Source organism: Bombina bombina, chromosome 4, assembly GCF_027579735.1.
Source record: "Bombina bombina isolate aBomBom1 chromosome 4, aBomBom1.pri, whole genome shotgun sequence".
In the NCBI taxonomy this organism is placed as follows: domain Eukaryota; kingdom Metazoa; phylum Chordata; class Amphibia; order Anura; family Bombinatoridae; genus Bombina; species Bombina bombina.
The window spans coordinates 49,381,825-49,399,521 of record NC_069502.1 but is presented as its reverse complement, the minus strand read 5'-3'; the positions used below and the strand labels follow the sequence as shown (position 1 = coordinate 49,399,521).

The following is a 17,697-nucleotide window of genomic DNA, read 5'->3' as shown; positions in this document are numbered from 1 at the left end:
AAGCTAGTTGCTGATTGGTGGTTACACATATTTGCCTCTTGCCATTGGCTTACCGGTGTGCTCAGCTAGCTCCCAGTAGTGCATTGCTGCTCCTTCAATTAAGGATACCAAGAGAATGGAGCAAAATTAATAATAGATGTAAATTGGAAAGTTGTTTACAAATGTATCCTCTATCTGAATCATGAAAGAAAAATGTTGGGTTTCATGTTCCTTTAAACAACTTTCTAACCTATATCTTATCAAATTTTCTTTTGGTATCATTTGTTGAAAAGCAGGGACTTAAGCTCAGGAGCATTCACGAGTCTGGAGCAATATATGGCAGCAGTTTTGCAAGAATGTTATCTATTTCCTGCTATATAGTGCTTCAGCGCCTAGGTATCTCTTCAACAAGAATACCATAGGAATGAAGAAAATTTGATAATATAAGTAAAGTGGATTTTTTTTTCTTTTCAAATTGTATGCTCTGCCGAAGCACAAAATACGTTGTTTTTTTTTTGTTTCATATCACTTTAAGTGTCCAGTATTTTTTACATATATTCCATTGGACAGCCCAGTGAAATACACCGTTTGCCCCCTTAGCTATGTTTGTTACACTGGGGTATTGGTAACCTTCTTCATACAAATGTTTTTCACAGTGCTTTTTAAAGGGATACTGAACCCAAATTTTTTCTTTCATGATTCAGATAGAGAATGAAATTTTAAGAAACATTCTCATTTACTTCTATTATCAACTTTTCTTCGTTCTCTTGCTATCTTTATTTGAAAAAGGCATCTTAGCTAAGGAGCCAGACAATTGTTGGTTCGGAACAATGGACAGCACTTGTTTATTGGTGCAGTACAATCAGCAAGTACAACCCAGGTTGTTCACCAAAAATGGGCCGGCATTTTAACTTACATTCTTGCTTTTCAAATAAACATACCAAGAGAATGAAGAAAATGTGATAATAGGAGTAAATTTGAAAGTTGTTTAAAATGTCATGCTCTATCTGAATCACGAAAGAAAAAATTTGGGTTCAGTGTCCCTTTAATGTAGTAGAATATGAATTGGCAGCAATCTATGCTGTACTGGCATTTGGCTAATAAAAAAGTTTCCAATAAAATATTTAAACAATTTTTTTTTTATTACAGAATACTACATAATTTGCTACCTCTTTATAAAAAAATGATGAGGGTAACAATCATTTAACTATCTCTGTATCTGCTGCATGTAGGGTCGTCGCCTCGACCATGGTTTCATGGTCACTTATGAGTTACACATGCTGCAGGGTGTGCAGAGGGCAACATGCATTGTGCACCTAAACCACAAGGAATACTGACCCTGGGCAGCACTATTCACCCTGAAGCATATGTAACTCAGGAGTGTCCAGGAAAACATAGCCCAGGTGGCAACCCTAGCTGCATGTAATGTGGTCAGTATTACTGATAGTCATCCCCAGCGTTATCTGGGCTGCCATAGTATTGCAGCCTCTTTGGCCCCAGGTGACACTTGTGTAAAATTCCCTGGCATTACACATGTAAAGTGTTTGGGGAGGGGACACTTTTTGAACCCCTTCATCCCCCCATAAAACAAACTGGGTATGAGACAACTTTTAGGTGCAGGTAACCCGCCTGTTTTCCATGTGGGGTGTCATATGCCTGTCATTATTAGGTCAGCATAAAACGCTAGGGTGACTTATTGAATGTTTAGTAGGTGTTAGCACAATTAATAAAAATTAGAAGCCAGACAGACTATTACGGCATCTGCAAAATGTTGTACGAGCCAGAAATGTTTTATTTGGATGTGTAGAATTGTCCAGAGAGTCAAGGGCAGTTTTATTAATCAGACATAATTGTATAATATCTCCTGCAAGTGTCTGTTGTCTATACTGGGTACTGTCCACACAGCAGTAAGTGAAGCTATGTTCTTGCACTGTAACTGCTTTAAACTTTCACCTTTTAGTGAGTGAATAAATCTCATAAATTCCTCTGTGATCTGGCTGAGTTAACCTTTCTGTGGATTATCATATAACTGATTTGCCAGCAGATTTTCTATTTGATCATTGCTTATTAAGCAAATAGCCTGTAATTCCCTATTGCATTCAGATGTTTATAAACCACCCTGGTTTCTCAGAGCGGCAGCTGCACCTCCTATTGTGTCCCACGCTGAAAACCGGGAACTCAGTGTAATTATTAGATACTGAACATTGTCAAATACTTTGTTTTTTTTTTATTGCATTTAAATGTAGCAAATCTTAATGTAACGGGCAGAATAAAATGTGCTACTTGTGTTCCATACATGGCAGGGTTAAGTTTCCTTATCTTGTGTAATGTTTCTTCTTTTTGCTTTCTCCAGCAATTTCTCAAAGTGAACCATTAACTAGTTGAGGACCAGAACTTGTTACAGTATAACTTGCAGTAATGATTTGCTTTCTAATCCTCTTTATTTCACAGGTGCGATTTACTCTCATGTCATCTGGAAACTACTGAAGTTGAGAAGGTCAGTAATTGTCTGTATGGAGCTGCACGGCTTCAGCTGAGAGAAGAAAAGTGAGCCACGTGCTGATCTATGTGGTCGTCCAATGGCGGATTGTACACCAGTATTTGAGGTCTCTCTGAATGTGTAAGATGAGAAGTGTTGGGTTGCTAAGGAACTTTCAACAAATCACTTGTAATCTTAAGTAAGCCCAGAGTGTAATTAACCACGTGGGTTACTGATACCTCATGATGGCAAAACACTTGGACTTCTAGCAGAATTTGCTCTGGTAACTGGGAGAATACATTCATGATTGGAGCCCACACATGCAGCATTCAGGATGTTCACTACAGTGGATTATGTCATTTTTGCCCTTCTGTTGGTTCTGTCCTCGGCTATAGGACTGTATTATGCCTTGAGTGGAGGGAAGCAGCGCACCACACAGGAGTTCTTGCTGGCAAATCGCAGCATGGGCTTCCTGCCTGTGGCGCTCTCGCTTTTGGCTACTTTTCAGTCTGCAGTGGCAATCCTTGGAGTTCCCGCAGAGATCTACCGCTTTGGCACTGAGTATTGGTTCCTGGGATGTTCGTACATCATTGGGCTGCTAATCCCAGCACATATCTTTATTCCTATGTTTTATCGACTTCGGTTAACAAGCACCTATGAGGTAAGAACACCATAACTCTGTTGGTTGTCTTTTTAACCCTCCCCCTTTCTGTTTTAATTCAGATTTCCACGTCATTACATTTTATTTCCTCTAGAAAATGGAGATCAGCCAGTTTTGAAAAAAAAATTATGTAACATAGAACATATGTTTTCCTTTTTTTGGGGATAAAAGCAAAAGTTTTGGCTAATGTTCTCTCACTCTAACATTATTCAGCTCAAATTACAGGTTGTGTTAAAGGGACAGTCTAGTCCAAAACAAACTTTTATTATTCAGATAGGGCATGTAATTTTAAACAATTTTCAAATTTACATCTATCACCAATTTTGCTTTGTTCTCTTGGTATTCTTAGTTGAAAGCTAAACCTAGGCGGTTCATATGCTAATTTCTAAGCCCTTGAAGGCCTCCCCTCATCTCAGGGCATTTTGACAGTTTTTTACTAGAGGGTGTTAGTTCATGTGTTTCATATAGATAACACTGTGTTCATGCACATGGAGTTCCTAGGAGCCAGCACTGATTGGCTAAAATGCAAGTCTGTCAAAAGAACTGAAATAAGGAGGCAGTCTGAAGTAGCACAGAGGTAAAAAGTTAATTAATATAACTGTGCTGGTTATGCAAAATTATTAAATGAGTAATAAAGGAATTATCTATCTCTTTTTTTTTAAAAACAATAAATATTCTGGTGTAGACTGTCCCTTTAAAGGGGCTGCGGTCTTTAATGATTTTGATGCACATTTCCCCACCTGTCCATCCATTAGTCACACTGGGCATATTTGAATATCCTCTATTCACAGGCATTAGCCCTGTCTATGCCCAGTTACGCCATACACAGTCATTAGCACTCACTAAATATTTTTGTTTTGTTTTTTTGTGCCCTTTTTGTGTTTTACATAGACCAAGTTACTTTTGATTCCTTTCGCTTAACAGATTAAACATAATAAAAAGTGAGAAAAATACCTCTAATTAGTGTATGTAAAACACAAAAAAAGGCCCATCAAAAAAAACAAATCCTTAGTGAGTGCTGATGACTGTGTATACTGCATTGTATTGGGGTTTCCATCTTAATATGAGGAGAGTCCACGGCTTCATTCCTTACTTGTGGGAATACAGAACCTGGCCACCAGGAGGAGAAAAAAAACACCACAGCCAAAGACTTAAATACCTCCCCCACTCCCCTCATCCCCCAGTCATTCTTTGCCTTTCATCACAGGAGGATGACAGAGAAGTGTTGGAGGATTCGTAGTAGTCTCTTATGGAGGGTAGTACTCTTCTGTATGGGACTGAAGTTTTAAGTAGTCTCGTCAGCATCTCAGTGAGAGCATTGACGAATGTTAGGGTCTGTAGATGCAGAGACTCGTATTAACAGCTCCTAAGCAATCAGTGTTAACGAGTTTCACTGCCTGCTTCTGTCACTCAAGTCTATGTCAGGTGCAATGCTACAAGACTGTCAAACTTGAGAGGCCGGTAAGATTGTTTCATTTTATCTCATATAACGTAAAGAAGACACGATCACAGTGTGACTCCTTTATCTGTTTAGTACCAATGAGCCGTCTACCTCAGGGGTCTCTGTTCCGTGAGTTGCGTTCCCTGCAATCATCTCCTACTACACCTGCAGTCTCCCATTGCAATGCTAATCCTCCTTTGGGAGGGGCCCTCTTACCGCCAGACTTTTCTGAGCAGTTACAAACGACAGTGTCTGCGGCCTTCAGTGCTTTACCTCGCCCTGCTAAGTGCAAGCGAAATGTCAAATATTGCTATCCTTCCCTGGGGTCATCTACCAATTTGTTGGATTTATCTGATACTAGATTATGCACAGATGAAGACACCTCTGATAGTTCAGAGGAGGCTCTTTCTGTGTTGGAATCTGCTGCTGCTATACCTCGGGCTGCGAAGGAACCAGACTTTCGATTTAGGATCGAGCACTTACGCTTTCTGTTAAAGGAAGTGTTGGCTACGTTAGAGGTTCCGGAACCTAAATTACCCGAAGAACCTTCTATTCCTAAGCTTGACGAGGTTTATGAGGACATGGTGGTGCCACAGACTTTCCTGGTTCCCGTAAAGATGGCCAATATTAAGAATTAATTTCCCCTTCTTCTTTTAAGAAATTGTTCCCCGTTCCGGACTCTCAATTAGAGTTGTGGGGGTCTGTCCCTAAGGTGGATGGAGCTATCTCCACGCTTGCTAAGCGCACCACTATCCCGCTTTAGGATAGTTTGTTGTTTAAAGTGACATTCAACACTTACTGTAACATGTTTGGATATTGTAAATAAAAAAAACAAGGTCCGCCTACACTATACCCCTCCTCCCTTGCCGACTTGCTTCTGTCCTAATAAGCAGCGCTAACTACTCTAATACCCGGTCAATATGGATGCCGAACTCCCCCCACTATTACGTAGCTGCCTTCTTCTTCAACTGATAAGCAAATCTGAATCCAGTCCTCGGACAGAAATAGTGCCGCTGATTAGGACAGAAGCAAGGCGGCAAGGGAGGAGGGGTATAGTGTAGGCGGACCTCCGTTTTTTATTTACAATATCCAAACATGTTACAGTAAGTGTTGAATGTCCCTTGAATGAGCCCATGGATAAGAAGCTAGAAACTCTAAGAAAAATGTTTCCGCACACGGGATACTTGCTTCAGCCTGCAGCAGCGGTTGCTGCGGTAGCTGGAGACGCTATTGAGGTGGAAACTCCCCTCAACGAGATCCAGGAGAAAATTAAGGCCTTGAGGGTAGCTAATTCTTTCATCTGTGATGCAAACATGCAGATTATTCACCTGAATGCCAAAACATCAGGGTTTTCTGTTCTAGCCTGTAGGGCTCTCTTGCTGAAGTCTTGGTCTGCAGACATGACTTCAAAATCTAGATTGCTTTCCCTTCCATTTAAGGGGAAGATTCTTTGTGGTCCAGGCATGGACTCTATCATATCTACGGTCACTGGGGGCAAGGGTGCCTTTCTACCGCGAAGCCTGCTCAGTCCATGGGAACTTGGAAACCATCTCAATCTTGAAATAAATCCAAGCAGAACAAGAAGCCCACCGAAACAAAGTCGGCATGAAGGGACGGCCCCCGATCAGGCGTTGGATCATGTTGGGGGCAGACTAACTCTTTGTGGGGTTCGTGCAAGACCCTTGGGTTCTAGAGGTCCTCGCTCAGGGTTACAGGATAGGTTTCATATCTCATCTACCCAGGGGCAGATTCCTCTTATCAAACCTGTCTTCAAGACCAGAAAAACGAGAAGTTTTTCTAGGGTGTGTGAGGCATCTCTCCTCCCTGGGAGTAATTATGACAGTACCTCTATCGGAGAGAGGTCTAGGGTACTACTTAAACCTTTTTGTTGTCCCAAAGAAGGAGGGTACGTTTCGCCCGATTCTAGACCTAAAGTGTCTAAACAAGTTTCTGTCGGTCCCATCGTTCACGATGGAGATAAGGTCTATTCTGCCCTTAGTTCAAGAACGACAGTTCATGACTACGATAGACTTAAAGGATGCTTACCTTCATGTGCCAATACACAAGGATCACTTCAAGTTCTTAAAATTCGCTTTTCTGGACCAGCACTTTCAGTTTGTGGCTCTTCCTTTCAGTCTGGCTATTGCTCCGGTGGCGAGGTCCAGAGGTTTTGCAGTAGTGCCATACTTGGACGACCTCCTGGTCCAGGCGCCGTCCTGCCGGCTAGCAGAAGACCATTTAAGAGCTCTTCTTCAATCTCATGGATGGAAGATAAACTTAGGAAAGAGTTCACTGGTTCCCAGTTCCTTGGTGGAATTCCTGGGCACGATAATAGATTCCATATCCATGAGGATATTCCTTACAGACCAGAGACGTTGCAAAATTACTTCCAATTGTCTTGCCCTCCAGACCTCAGGGCCATCAGTGGCCTGATGTATGGAGGTAATTGGGCTCATGGTGTCTAGCATAGATATCATTCCATTCGCCGGGTTCCATTTCAGACCCTTTCAGCTGTGCATGCTGAGGCAATGGAACGGCGACCACTCGGGTCTGTCTCAAGACCATCCTGGGAGATTGTGACTACGGACACAAGCCTGGGGTGCCAGGAAGGCACAGGGCCGGTGGACTCAACAGTAATCTCTTCTTCTGATCAACATTTTGGAACTTCAAACAATTTTAAACGCTCTGAAGGCTTGGCCTCTTCTGGGTTTGTCCCAGTTTATCAGATTCCAATCGGACAACATTACCTTAGTGGCTTACATCAGGCGGGGAACAAGGAGCTCCCTAGCAATGAGGTAGGTATCTCAGATTCTGGAATGGGCGGAGGCCCACAACTGCTTGCTGGCAGCGATCCACATTCCGGGTGTGGACAACTGGGAAGCAGATTTCCTCAGCAGACAATCCTTTGATCCGGGGAAATGGTCTCTCCATCCCGAGGTATTTGCAGAGATTTGCAACAGATGGGGATGCCGGAGATAGATCTTATGGCGTCCCGACTCAATTCCAAGCTACCCAGATACTGGTTGCGGTCTAGGGATCCACAGGCAGAGCTGATAGATGCATTAGCAGTGCCTTGGAGGTTCAATCTAGTTTACATTTTCCCTCTGTTACCACTTCTACCTCGGGTAGTGGCCCGCATCAAGCAGGAGCAAGCATTGGCAATTCTAATTGCTCCATCGTGGCCACAAAGGATGTGGTTTGCGGACCTGGTGGGGATGTCCTCCTCTTCTCCATGGAGGTTACCTTGTCGCAAAGATCTGCTGGAACAGGGTCCCTTTGTTCATCAAAATCTAGATTCTCTGAGGCTGATTGCGTGGAGATTGAACGATTATTCCTAGCTAAGAGGTTTTTTGAGAGAGGATTGATACACTCATTCAAGCTAGGAAGCCGGTGACTCATCACATCTATCATAAGGTGTGGAGGACCTACTTTTCTTTCATGTAATTAGCAAGAGTCCATGAGCTAGTGACGTATGGGATATACATTCCTACCAGGAGGGGCAAAGTTTCCCAAACCTTAAAATGCCTATAAATACACCCCTCACCACACCCACAATTCAGTTTTACAAACTTTGCCTCCGATGGAGGTGGTGAAGTAAGTTTGTGCTAGATTCTACGTTGATATGCGCTCCGCAGCAAGTTGGAGCCCGGTTTTCCTCTCAGCGTGCAGTGAATGTCAGAGGGATGTGAGGAGAGTATTGCCTATTTGAATGCAGTGATCTCCTTCTACGGGGTCTATTTCATAGGTTCTCTGTTATCGGTCGTAGAGATTCATCTCTTACCTCCCTTTTCAGATCGACGATATACTCTTATATATACCATTACCTCTGCTGATTCTCGTTTCAGTACTGGTTTGGCTTTCTACAAACATGTAGATGAGTGTCCTGGGGTAAGTAAATCTTATTTTCTGTGACACTCTAAGCTATGGTTGGGCACTTTGTTTATAAAGTTCTAAATATATGTATTCAAACATTTATTTGCCTTGACTCAGAATGTTCAACTTTCCTTATTTTTCAGACAGTCAGTTTCAAGATGGAATTTTGTCGCCGGAAGTTGCGTCATTTTTTTGACGTTATTTTGCACCAAAAATGTCGGCGTTCCGGATGTGGCGTCATTTTTGGCGCCAAAAGCATTTTAGGCGCCAAATAATGTGGGCGTCTGATTTGGCGCTAAAAAATATGGGTGTCGCTTTTGTCTCCACATTATTTTAGTCTCATTTTTCATTGCTTCTGGTTGCTAGAAGCTTGTTCTTTGGCATTTTTTCCCATTCCTGAAACTGTCATTTAAGGAATTTGATCAATTTTGCTTTATATGTTGGTTTTTTTGTCTTACATATTGCAAGATGTCTCACGTTGCATCTGAGTCAGAAGATACTACAGGAAAATCGCTGTCTAGTGCTGGAGCTACCAAGCTAAGTGTATCTGCTATAATTTTTGGTATCTGTTTCTCCAGCTGTTGTTTGTATTGCATGTCATGACAAACTTATTAATGCAGATAAAATTTCCTTTAGTACTGTTACATTACCTGTTGCTGTTCCGTCAACATCTAATTTTCAGAGTGTTCCTGATAAACATATGAGATTTTATTTTTTAAATCCATTAAGAAGGCTATGTCTGTTATTTCTCCTTCTAGTTTACATAAAAGTCTTTTAAAACTTCTCTTTTTTCAGATGAATTTTTAAATGAACATCATCATTCTGATACTGATAAATCTTTGTATTTGTTCAAGATGGAATTTATTCGTTCTTTATTTAAAGAAGTATTAATTGCATTAGAAATAGAGGATTCTGGTCCTCTTGATACTAAATCTAAACGTTTAAATAAGGTTTTTAAATCTCCTGTAGTTATTCCAGAAGTGTTTAATCTCCCTGATGCTATTTCTGAAGTAATTTCCAGGGAATGGAATAATTTGGGTAATTCTTTTACTCCTTCTAAACGTTTAAGCAATTATATCCTGTGCCATCTGACAGATTAGAGTATTTTTGGGACAAAATCCCTAAGGTTATGGGGCTGTCTCTACTCCTGCTAAATGTACTACTGTTCCTACGGCAGATAGTACTTTATTTAAGAAAAATTGAATCCTTTCTAAGAAAAGCTTACTTATGTTCAGGTAATCTTCTTAGACCTGCTATATTTTTAGCGGATGTTGCTGCAGCTTCAACTTTTTGGTTAGAAGCTTTAGCGCAACAAGTAACAGATCATAATTTTATAGCATTATTATTATTCTATAACATGCTAATAATTTTATTGGTGATACCATCTTTTGATATCATTAGAGTTGATGTCAGGTATATGTCTCTAGCTATTTTAGCTAGAAAAGCTTTATGGATTAAACTTGGAATGCTGATATGTCTTCTAAGTCAACTTTGCTTTCCCTTTCTTTCCAGGGTATTAAATTATTATCTCAATTGTTTCTGGAAGGAAGGGAACTTTTTTACCAAAGGATAAAAAATCTAAGGTAAATTTAGGTCTAATAGTCTTTTCTCCAACATAGGTGTGTCCGGTCCACGGCGTCATCCTTACTTGTGGGATATTCTCTTCCCCAACAGGAAATGGCAAAGAGCCCAGCAAAGCTGGTCACATGATCCCTCCCAGGCTCCGCCTACCCCAGTCATTCTCTTTGCCGTTGTACAGGCAACATCTCCACGGAGATGGCTTAGAGTTTTTTAGTATTTACCACAAAATTTGGAAAAAATATATCTGTTGGTGTGAATCTAAAGGATTCCCTTGGGACAAGGTTAAGATTCCTAAGATTCTATCCTTCCTTCAAGAAGGATTGGAAAAAGGATTATCTGCTAGTTCCCTGAAGGGACAGATTTCTGCCTTGTCTGTGTTACTTCACAAAAAGCTGGCAGCTGTGCCAGATGTTCAAGCCTTTGTTCAGGCTCTGGTTAGAATTAAGCCTGTTTACAAACCTTTGACTCCTCCTTGGAGTCTCAACTTAGTTCTTTCAGTTCTTCAGGGGGTTCCGTTTGAACCCCTACATTCCGTTGATATTAAGTTATTATCTTGGAAAGTTTTGTTTTTAGTTGCGATTTCTTCTGCTAGAAGAGTTTCAGAATTATCTGCTCTGCAGTGTTCTCCTCCTTATCTGGTGTTCCATGCAGATAAGGTGGTTTTACGTACTAAACCTGGTTTTCTTCCAAAAGTTGTTTCTAACAAAAACATTAACCAGGAGATTATCGTACCTTCTCTGTGTCCGAAACCAGTGTCAAAGAAGGAACGTTTGTTGCACAATCTGGATGTTGTTCGCGCTCTAAAATTCTATTTAGATGCTACAAAGGATTTTAGACAAACATCTTCCTTGTTTGTTGTTTATTCCGGTAAAAGGAGAGGTCAAAAAGCAACTTCTACCTCTCTCTCTTTTTGGATTAAAAGCATCATCAGATTGGCTTACGAGACTGCCGGACGGCAGCCTCCCGAAAGAATCACGGCTCATTCCACTAGGGCTGTGGCTTCCACATGGGCCTTCAAGAACGAGGCTTCTGTTGATCAGATATGTAGGGCAGCGACTTGGTCTTCACTGCACACTTTTACCAAATTTTACAAGTTTGATACTTTTGCTTCTTCTGAGGCTATTTTTGGGAGAAAGGTTTTGCAAGCCGTGGTGCCTTCCATTTAGGTGACCTGATTTGCTCCCTCCCTTCATCCGTGTCCTAAAGCTTTGGTATTGGTTCCCACAAGTAAGGATGACGCCGTGGACCGGACACACCTATGTTGGAGAAAACAGAATTTATGTTTACCTGATAAATTACTTTCTCCAACGGTGTGTCCGGTCCACGGCCCGCCCTGGTTTTTTTAATCAGGTCTGATAATTTATTTTCTTTAACTACAGTCACCACGGTACCATATGGTTTCTCCTATGCAAATATTCCTCCTTAACGTCGGTCGAATGACTGGGGTAGGCGGAGCCTGGGAGGGATCATGTGACCAGCTTTGCTGGGCTCTTTGCCATTTCCTGTTGGGGAAGAGAATATCCCACAAGTAAGGATGACGCCGTGGACCGGACACACCGTTGGAGAAAGTAATTTATCAGGTAAACATAAATTCTGTTTTTCGTTCCTTTCCTCACAACAAGGAACAAAAGCCTGATCCTTCATCTTCAGGAGCGGTATCAGTTTGGAAACTATTTCCAGTTTGGAATATATCCAAGCCTTATAGAAATCTATAGCCAGCTCCTAAGTACCCATGAAGGTGCGGCCCTTATTCCAGCTCAGCTGGTATGGGGCAGATTACGTTTTCTTCAAAGAAATTTGGATCAATTCCGTTCTCAATCTCTGGTTTCAGAACATTGTTTCAGAAAGGTACAGAATTGGCTTCAAGTTAAGGCCTCCTGCTAAGAGATTTTTTTCTTTCCCGTGTCCCAGTTAACACAGCAAAGGCTCAGCATTTCTGAAATGTGTTTCAGATCTAGAGTTGGTTGGAGTAATTATGCCAGCTCCAGTTCTGGAACAGGGGCTGGGGTTTTATTTTATCTCTTCATTGTACCAAAGAAGGTCAATTCCTTCAGACCAGTTCCGGATCTATCAATATTGAATCATTATGTAAGGATACAACCAACATTCAAGATGGTTACTGTAGGACTATCCTGCTTTTTGTTTAGCAAGGGCATTATATGTCTACAATAGATTTACAGGATGTGTATCTGCATATTCCGATTCATCCAGATCACTTTTAGTGTCTGAGATTCTCTTTTTAGACAAGCATTACCAGTTTTTTGGCTCTACCGTTTGGCCTAGCCTCAGTTCCAAGAATTTTTTTCAAAGGTTCTCGGTGCCCTTCTTTCTGTAATCAGAGAACAGGGTTTTGGTATTTCCTTATTTGGACGATATCTTGGTATTTGCTCAGTCTTCTCATTTTCGAAGAATCTCATACGAATCGACTTGTGTTGTTTCTTCAAGTTCATGGTTGGAGGTTCAATTTACCAATCAGTTCATTGATTCCTCAGACAAGGGTAACCTTTTTAGGTTTCTAGATAGATTCAGTGTCTATGACTCTGTCCTTGTCAGACAAGAGAAGTTTAACATTGATATCAGCTTGTCAAAACCTTCAGTCACAATCATTCCCTTTGGTAGCCTTATGCATGGAAATTTTAGGTCTTAGGACTGCCGCATCAGATGCGATCTCCTTTGCTCGTTTTCACATGCGACCTCTTCAGCTCTGTATGCTGAACCAATGGTGCAGGGATTACTCAAAGATATCTCAATTAATATCTTTAAACCGATTATACGACACTCTCTGACATGGTGGACAGATCACCATCGTTTAGTTCAGGGGGCTTCTTGTTCTTCCAACCTGGACTATAATCTCAACAGATGCAAGTCTTACAGGTTGGGGAGCTGTGTGGGGGTATCTGACGGCACAAGGGGCTTGGGAATCTCAGGAGGTGAGATTTCCGATCAATATTTTGGAACTCAGTGCAATTTTCAGAGCTTTCCAGTCTTGGCCTCTTCTGAAGAGAGAGTTGTTCATTTGTTTTCAGATAGACTATGTCACAACTGTGGCATACATCAATCATCAAGGAGGGACTCACAGTCCTCTGGTTATGAAAGAAGTATCTCGAATTTTGGTTTGGGCGGAATCCAGCTCCTGTCTAATCTCTGCGGTTCATATCCCAGGTATGGACAATTGGAAAGCGGATTATCTCAGTCGCCAAACGTTGCACCTGGGCGAATGGTCTCTTCACCCAGAGGTATTTCCTCAGATTGTTCAATGTGGGAACTCCCAGAAATAGATCTGATGGCTTCTCATCTAAACAAGAAACTTCCCTGGTATCTGTCCGGATCCCGGGATCCTCGGGCGGAGGCAGTGGATGCATTATTTTCTTCCTTACAAGTGTCATCCTGCCTATATCTTTCCGCCTCTAGTTCTTCTTCCAAGGGTATTCTCCAATATTCTAAAGGAATGCTCGTTTGTCCTGCTGGTAGCTCCAGCATGGCCTCACAGGTTTTGGTATGTGGATCTTGTCCGGATGGCCTCTTGCCAGCTGTGGACTCTTCCGTTAAGACCAGTCTTTCTGTCTCAAAACCTTAATTTTAAGGTATGGAGTTTGAACGCTTGATTCTTGGTCAAAGAGGTTTCTCCAACATTGGTGTGTCCGGTCCACGGCGTCATCCTTACTTGTGGGATATTCTCTTCCCCAACAGGAAATGGCAAAGAGTCCCAGCAAAGCTGGTCACATGATCCCTCCTAGGCTCCGCCCACCCCAGTCATTCTCTTTGCCGTTGCACAGGCAACATCTCCACGGAGATGGTTAAGAGTTTTTTTGGTGTTTAAATGTAGTTTTATTCTTCTATCAAGTGTTTGTTATTTTAAAATAGTGCTGGTATGTACTATTTACTCTGAAACAGAAAAGGATGAAGATTTCTGTTTGTAAGAGGAAGATGATTTTAGCAGACAGTAACTAAAATCGATTGCTGTTTCCACACAGGACTGTTGAGATGAAGTAACTTCAGTTGGGGGAAACAGTTAGCAGTCTTTTCTGCTTAAGGTATGACTAGCCATATTTCTAACAAGACCATGTAATGCTGGAAGGCTGTCATTTCCCCTCATGGGGACCGGTAAGCCATTTTCTTAGTTAAACATAAAAGAATAAAGGGCTTCAAAAAGGGCTTAAAAACTGGTAGACATTTTTCTGGGCTAAAACGATTGCTTTACTAGGCATATTATGCAGATTCTAACTAATTATTGGTATATAATCTTGGGGAACGTTTAGAAAAACGGCAGGCACTGTGTTAGACACCTTTTTCAGATGGGGGCCTTTCTAGTTATAGACAGAGCCTCATTCTGGGACTGTATAGGGGTTAAATGTAAAAACGGCTCCGGTTCCGTTAATTTAAGGGTTAAAGCTCTGAAATTTGGTGTGCAATACTTTTAATGCTTTAAGACACTGTGGTGAAATTTTGGTGAATTTTGAACAATTCCTTCATACTTTTTCACATATTCAGTAATAAAGTGTTTTCAGTTTGAAATTTAAAGTGACAGTAACGGTTTTATTTTAAAACGTTTTTTGTGCTTTGTTGACAAGTTTAAGCCTGTTTAACATGTCTGTACCATCAGATAAGCTATGTTCTATATGTATGAAAGCCAATGTGTCTCCCCATTTAAATTTATGTGATAATTGTGCCATAGTGTCCAAACAAAGTAAGGACAGTAATGCCACAGATAATGATATTGCCCAAGATGATTCCTCAAATGAGGGGAGTAAACATGATACTACATCATCCCCTACTGTGTCTACACCAGTTATGCCCACACAGGAGGCCCCTAGTACATCTAGTGCGCCAATACTTATTACCATGCAACAATTAACGGCTGTAATGGATAACTCCATAGCAAATCTTTTATCCAAAATGCCTACTTATCAGAGAAAGCGCGATTGCTCTGTTTTAAACACTGAAGAGCAAGAGGACGCTGATGATAACTGTTCTGACATACCCTCACACCAATCTCAAGGGGCCATGAGGGAGGTTTTGTCTGATGGAGAAATTTCAGATTCAGGAAAAATTTCTCATCAAGCTGAACCTGATGTTGTGACATTTAAATTTAAATTAGAACATCTCCGCGCACTGCTTAAGGAGGTGTTATCTACTCTGGATGATTGTGACAATTTGGTCATTCCAGAGAAATTATGTAAGATGGACAAGTTCCTAGAGGTTCCGGTGCCCCCCGACGCTTTTCCTATACCCAAGCGGGTGGCGGACATAGTAAATAAAGAGTGGGAAAGGCCCGGCATACCTTTTGTTCCCCCCCCCTATATTTAAGAAATTATTTCCTATAGTCGACCCCAGAAAGGACTTATGGCAGACAGTCCCCAAGGTCGAGGGGGCGGTTTCTACTCTAAACAAACGCACTACTATTCCTATCGAAGATAGTTGTGCTTTCAAAGATCCTATGGATAAGAAATTAGAGGATTTGCTTAAAAAGATTTTTGTACAGCAAGGTTACCTTCTACAACCAATTTCATGCATTGTTCCTGTCACTACGGCAGCGTGTTTCTGGTTCGAGGAACTAGAAAAATCGCTCAGTAAAGAATCTTCGTATGAGGAGGTTATGGACAGAGTTCAAGCACTTAAATTGGCTAACTCTTTTGTTTTAGATGCCGCTTTGCAATTAGCTAGATTAGCGGCGAAAAATTCAGGGTTTGCTGTCGTGGCGCGCAGAGTGCTTTGGCTAAAGTCTTGGTCAGCGGATGTGTCTTCCAAGACAAAATTGCTTAACATTCCTTTCAAAGGTAAAACATTATTTGGACCTGATTTGAAAGAGATTATTTCAGACATCACTGAAGGGATAGCCCCCGATCCGGGACCGGATCTAGTGGGGGGCAGACTTTCTCTCTTTGCTCAGGCTTGGGCAAGAGATGTTTAGGATCCTTGGGCGCTAGAAATAGTTTCTCAAGGTTATCTCCTGGAATTCAAGGAACTACCCCCAAGGGGAAGGTTCCACAGGTCTCAATTATCTTCAAACCAAATAAAGAGACAGGCATTCTTACATTGTGTAGAAGACCTGTTAAAGATGGGAGTGATACATCCAGTTCCAATAAGAGAACAAGGAATGGGATTTTATTCCAATCTGTTCATAGTTCCCAAAAAAGAGGGAACATTCAGACCAATTTTGGATCTAAAGATCCTAAACAAATTTCTCAGGGTACCATCGTTCAAAATGGAAACTATTCGAACGATCCTACCTACTATCCAGGAAAATCAATTTATGACTACCGTGGATTTAAAGGATGCGTACCTACATATTCCTATCCACAAGGAACATCATCAGTTCCTAAGGTTCGCTTTTCTGGACAAGCATTACCAGTTTGTGGCACTTCCATTTGGATTAGCCACTGCTCCAAGGATTTTCACAAAGGTACTAGGGTCCCTTCTAGCGGTTCTAAGACCAAGGGGCATTGCAGTAGTACCTTACTTGGACGACATCCTGATTCAAGCGTCGTCCCTGTCAAAAGCAAAGGCTCATACGGACATCGTCCTAGCCTTTCTCAGATCTCACGGATGGAAGGTGAACAAAGAAAAAAGTTCTCTGTCCCCGTCAACAAGAGTTCCCTTCTTGGGAACAATAATAGATTCCTTAGAAATGAGGATTTTTCTGACAGAGGTCAGAAAATCAAAACTTCTAAGCTCTTGTCAAGTACTTCATTCTGTTCCTCGTCCTTCCATAGCGCAGTGCATGGAAGTAATAGGATTGATGGTTGCAACAATGGACATAGTTCCTTTTGCACGAATTCATCTAAGACCATTACAACTGTGCATGCTCAGACAGTGGAATGGGGATTATACAGACTTGTCTCCGACGATTCAAGTAGATCAAAAGACCAGAGATTCACTCCGTTGGTGGCTGACCCTGGACAATCTGTCACAGGGAATGAGCTTCCGCAGACCAGAGTGGGTCATTGTCACGACCAACGCCAGCCTAGTGGGCTGGGGCGCGGTCTGGGAATCCCTGAAAGCTCAGGGTCTATGGTCTCGGGAAGAGTCTCTTCTCCCGATAAACATTCTGGAACTGAGAGCTATTATTCAATGCTCTCAGAACTTGGCCTCAACTAGCAAAGGCCAAATTCATAAGGTTTCAGTCAGACAACATGACGACCGTTGCATATATCAATCATCAGGGGGGAACAAGGACTTCCCTGGCGATGAAAGAAGTGACCAAGATAATTCAATGGGCGGAGGATCACTCCTGCCACTTGTCTGCGATCCACATCCCAGGAGTGGAAAATTGGGAAGCGGATTTTCTGAGTCGTCAGACATTCCATCCGGGGGAGTGGGAACTCCATCCGGAAATCTTTGCCCAAATAACTCAATTATGGGGCATTCCAGACATGGATCTGATGGCGTCTCGTCAGAACTTCAAGGTTCCTTGCTACGGGTCCAGATCCAGGGATCCCAAGGCGACCCTAGTAGATGCACTAGTAGCACCTTGGACCTTCAACCTAGCTTATGTATTCCCACCGTTTCCTCTCATCCCCAGGCTGGTAGCCAGGATCAATCAGGAGAGGGCCTCGGTGATCTTGATAGCTCCTGCGTGGCCACGCAGGACTTGGTATGCAGACCTGGTGAATATGTCATCGGCTCCACCATGGAAGCTACCTTTGAGACAGGACCTTCTTGTTCAGGGTCCATTCGAACATC

The 17,697-nt window shown here is 42.0% G+C and overlaps 1 protein-coding gene across 1 annotated transcript in view; it reads left to right on the top strand.

Annotated features, from left to right (window-relative positions):
* Positions 1-17,697, top strand: part of LOC128656839 (sodium-dependent multivitamin transporter) — a 339,096-nt gene that overhangs the window by 88,530 nt on the left and 232,869 nt on the right. The window contains exon 3 of the mRNA XM_053711005.1: positions 2,431-3,119. Coding sequence (XP_053566980.1) covers positions 2,793-3,119 — 327 coding nt within the window. The 5' untranslated portion in view covers positions 2,431-2,792. The remainder of the gene's footprint in view (positions 1-2,430; positions 3,120-17,697) is intronic.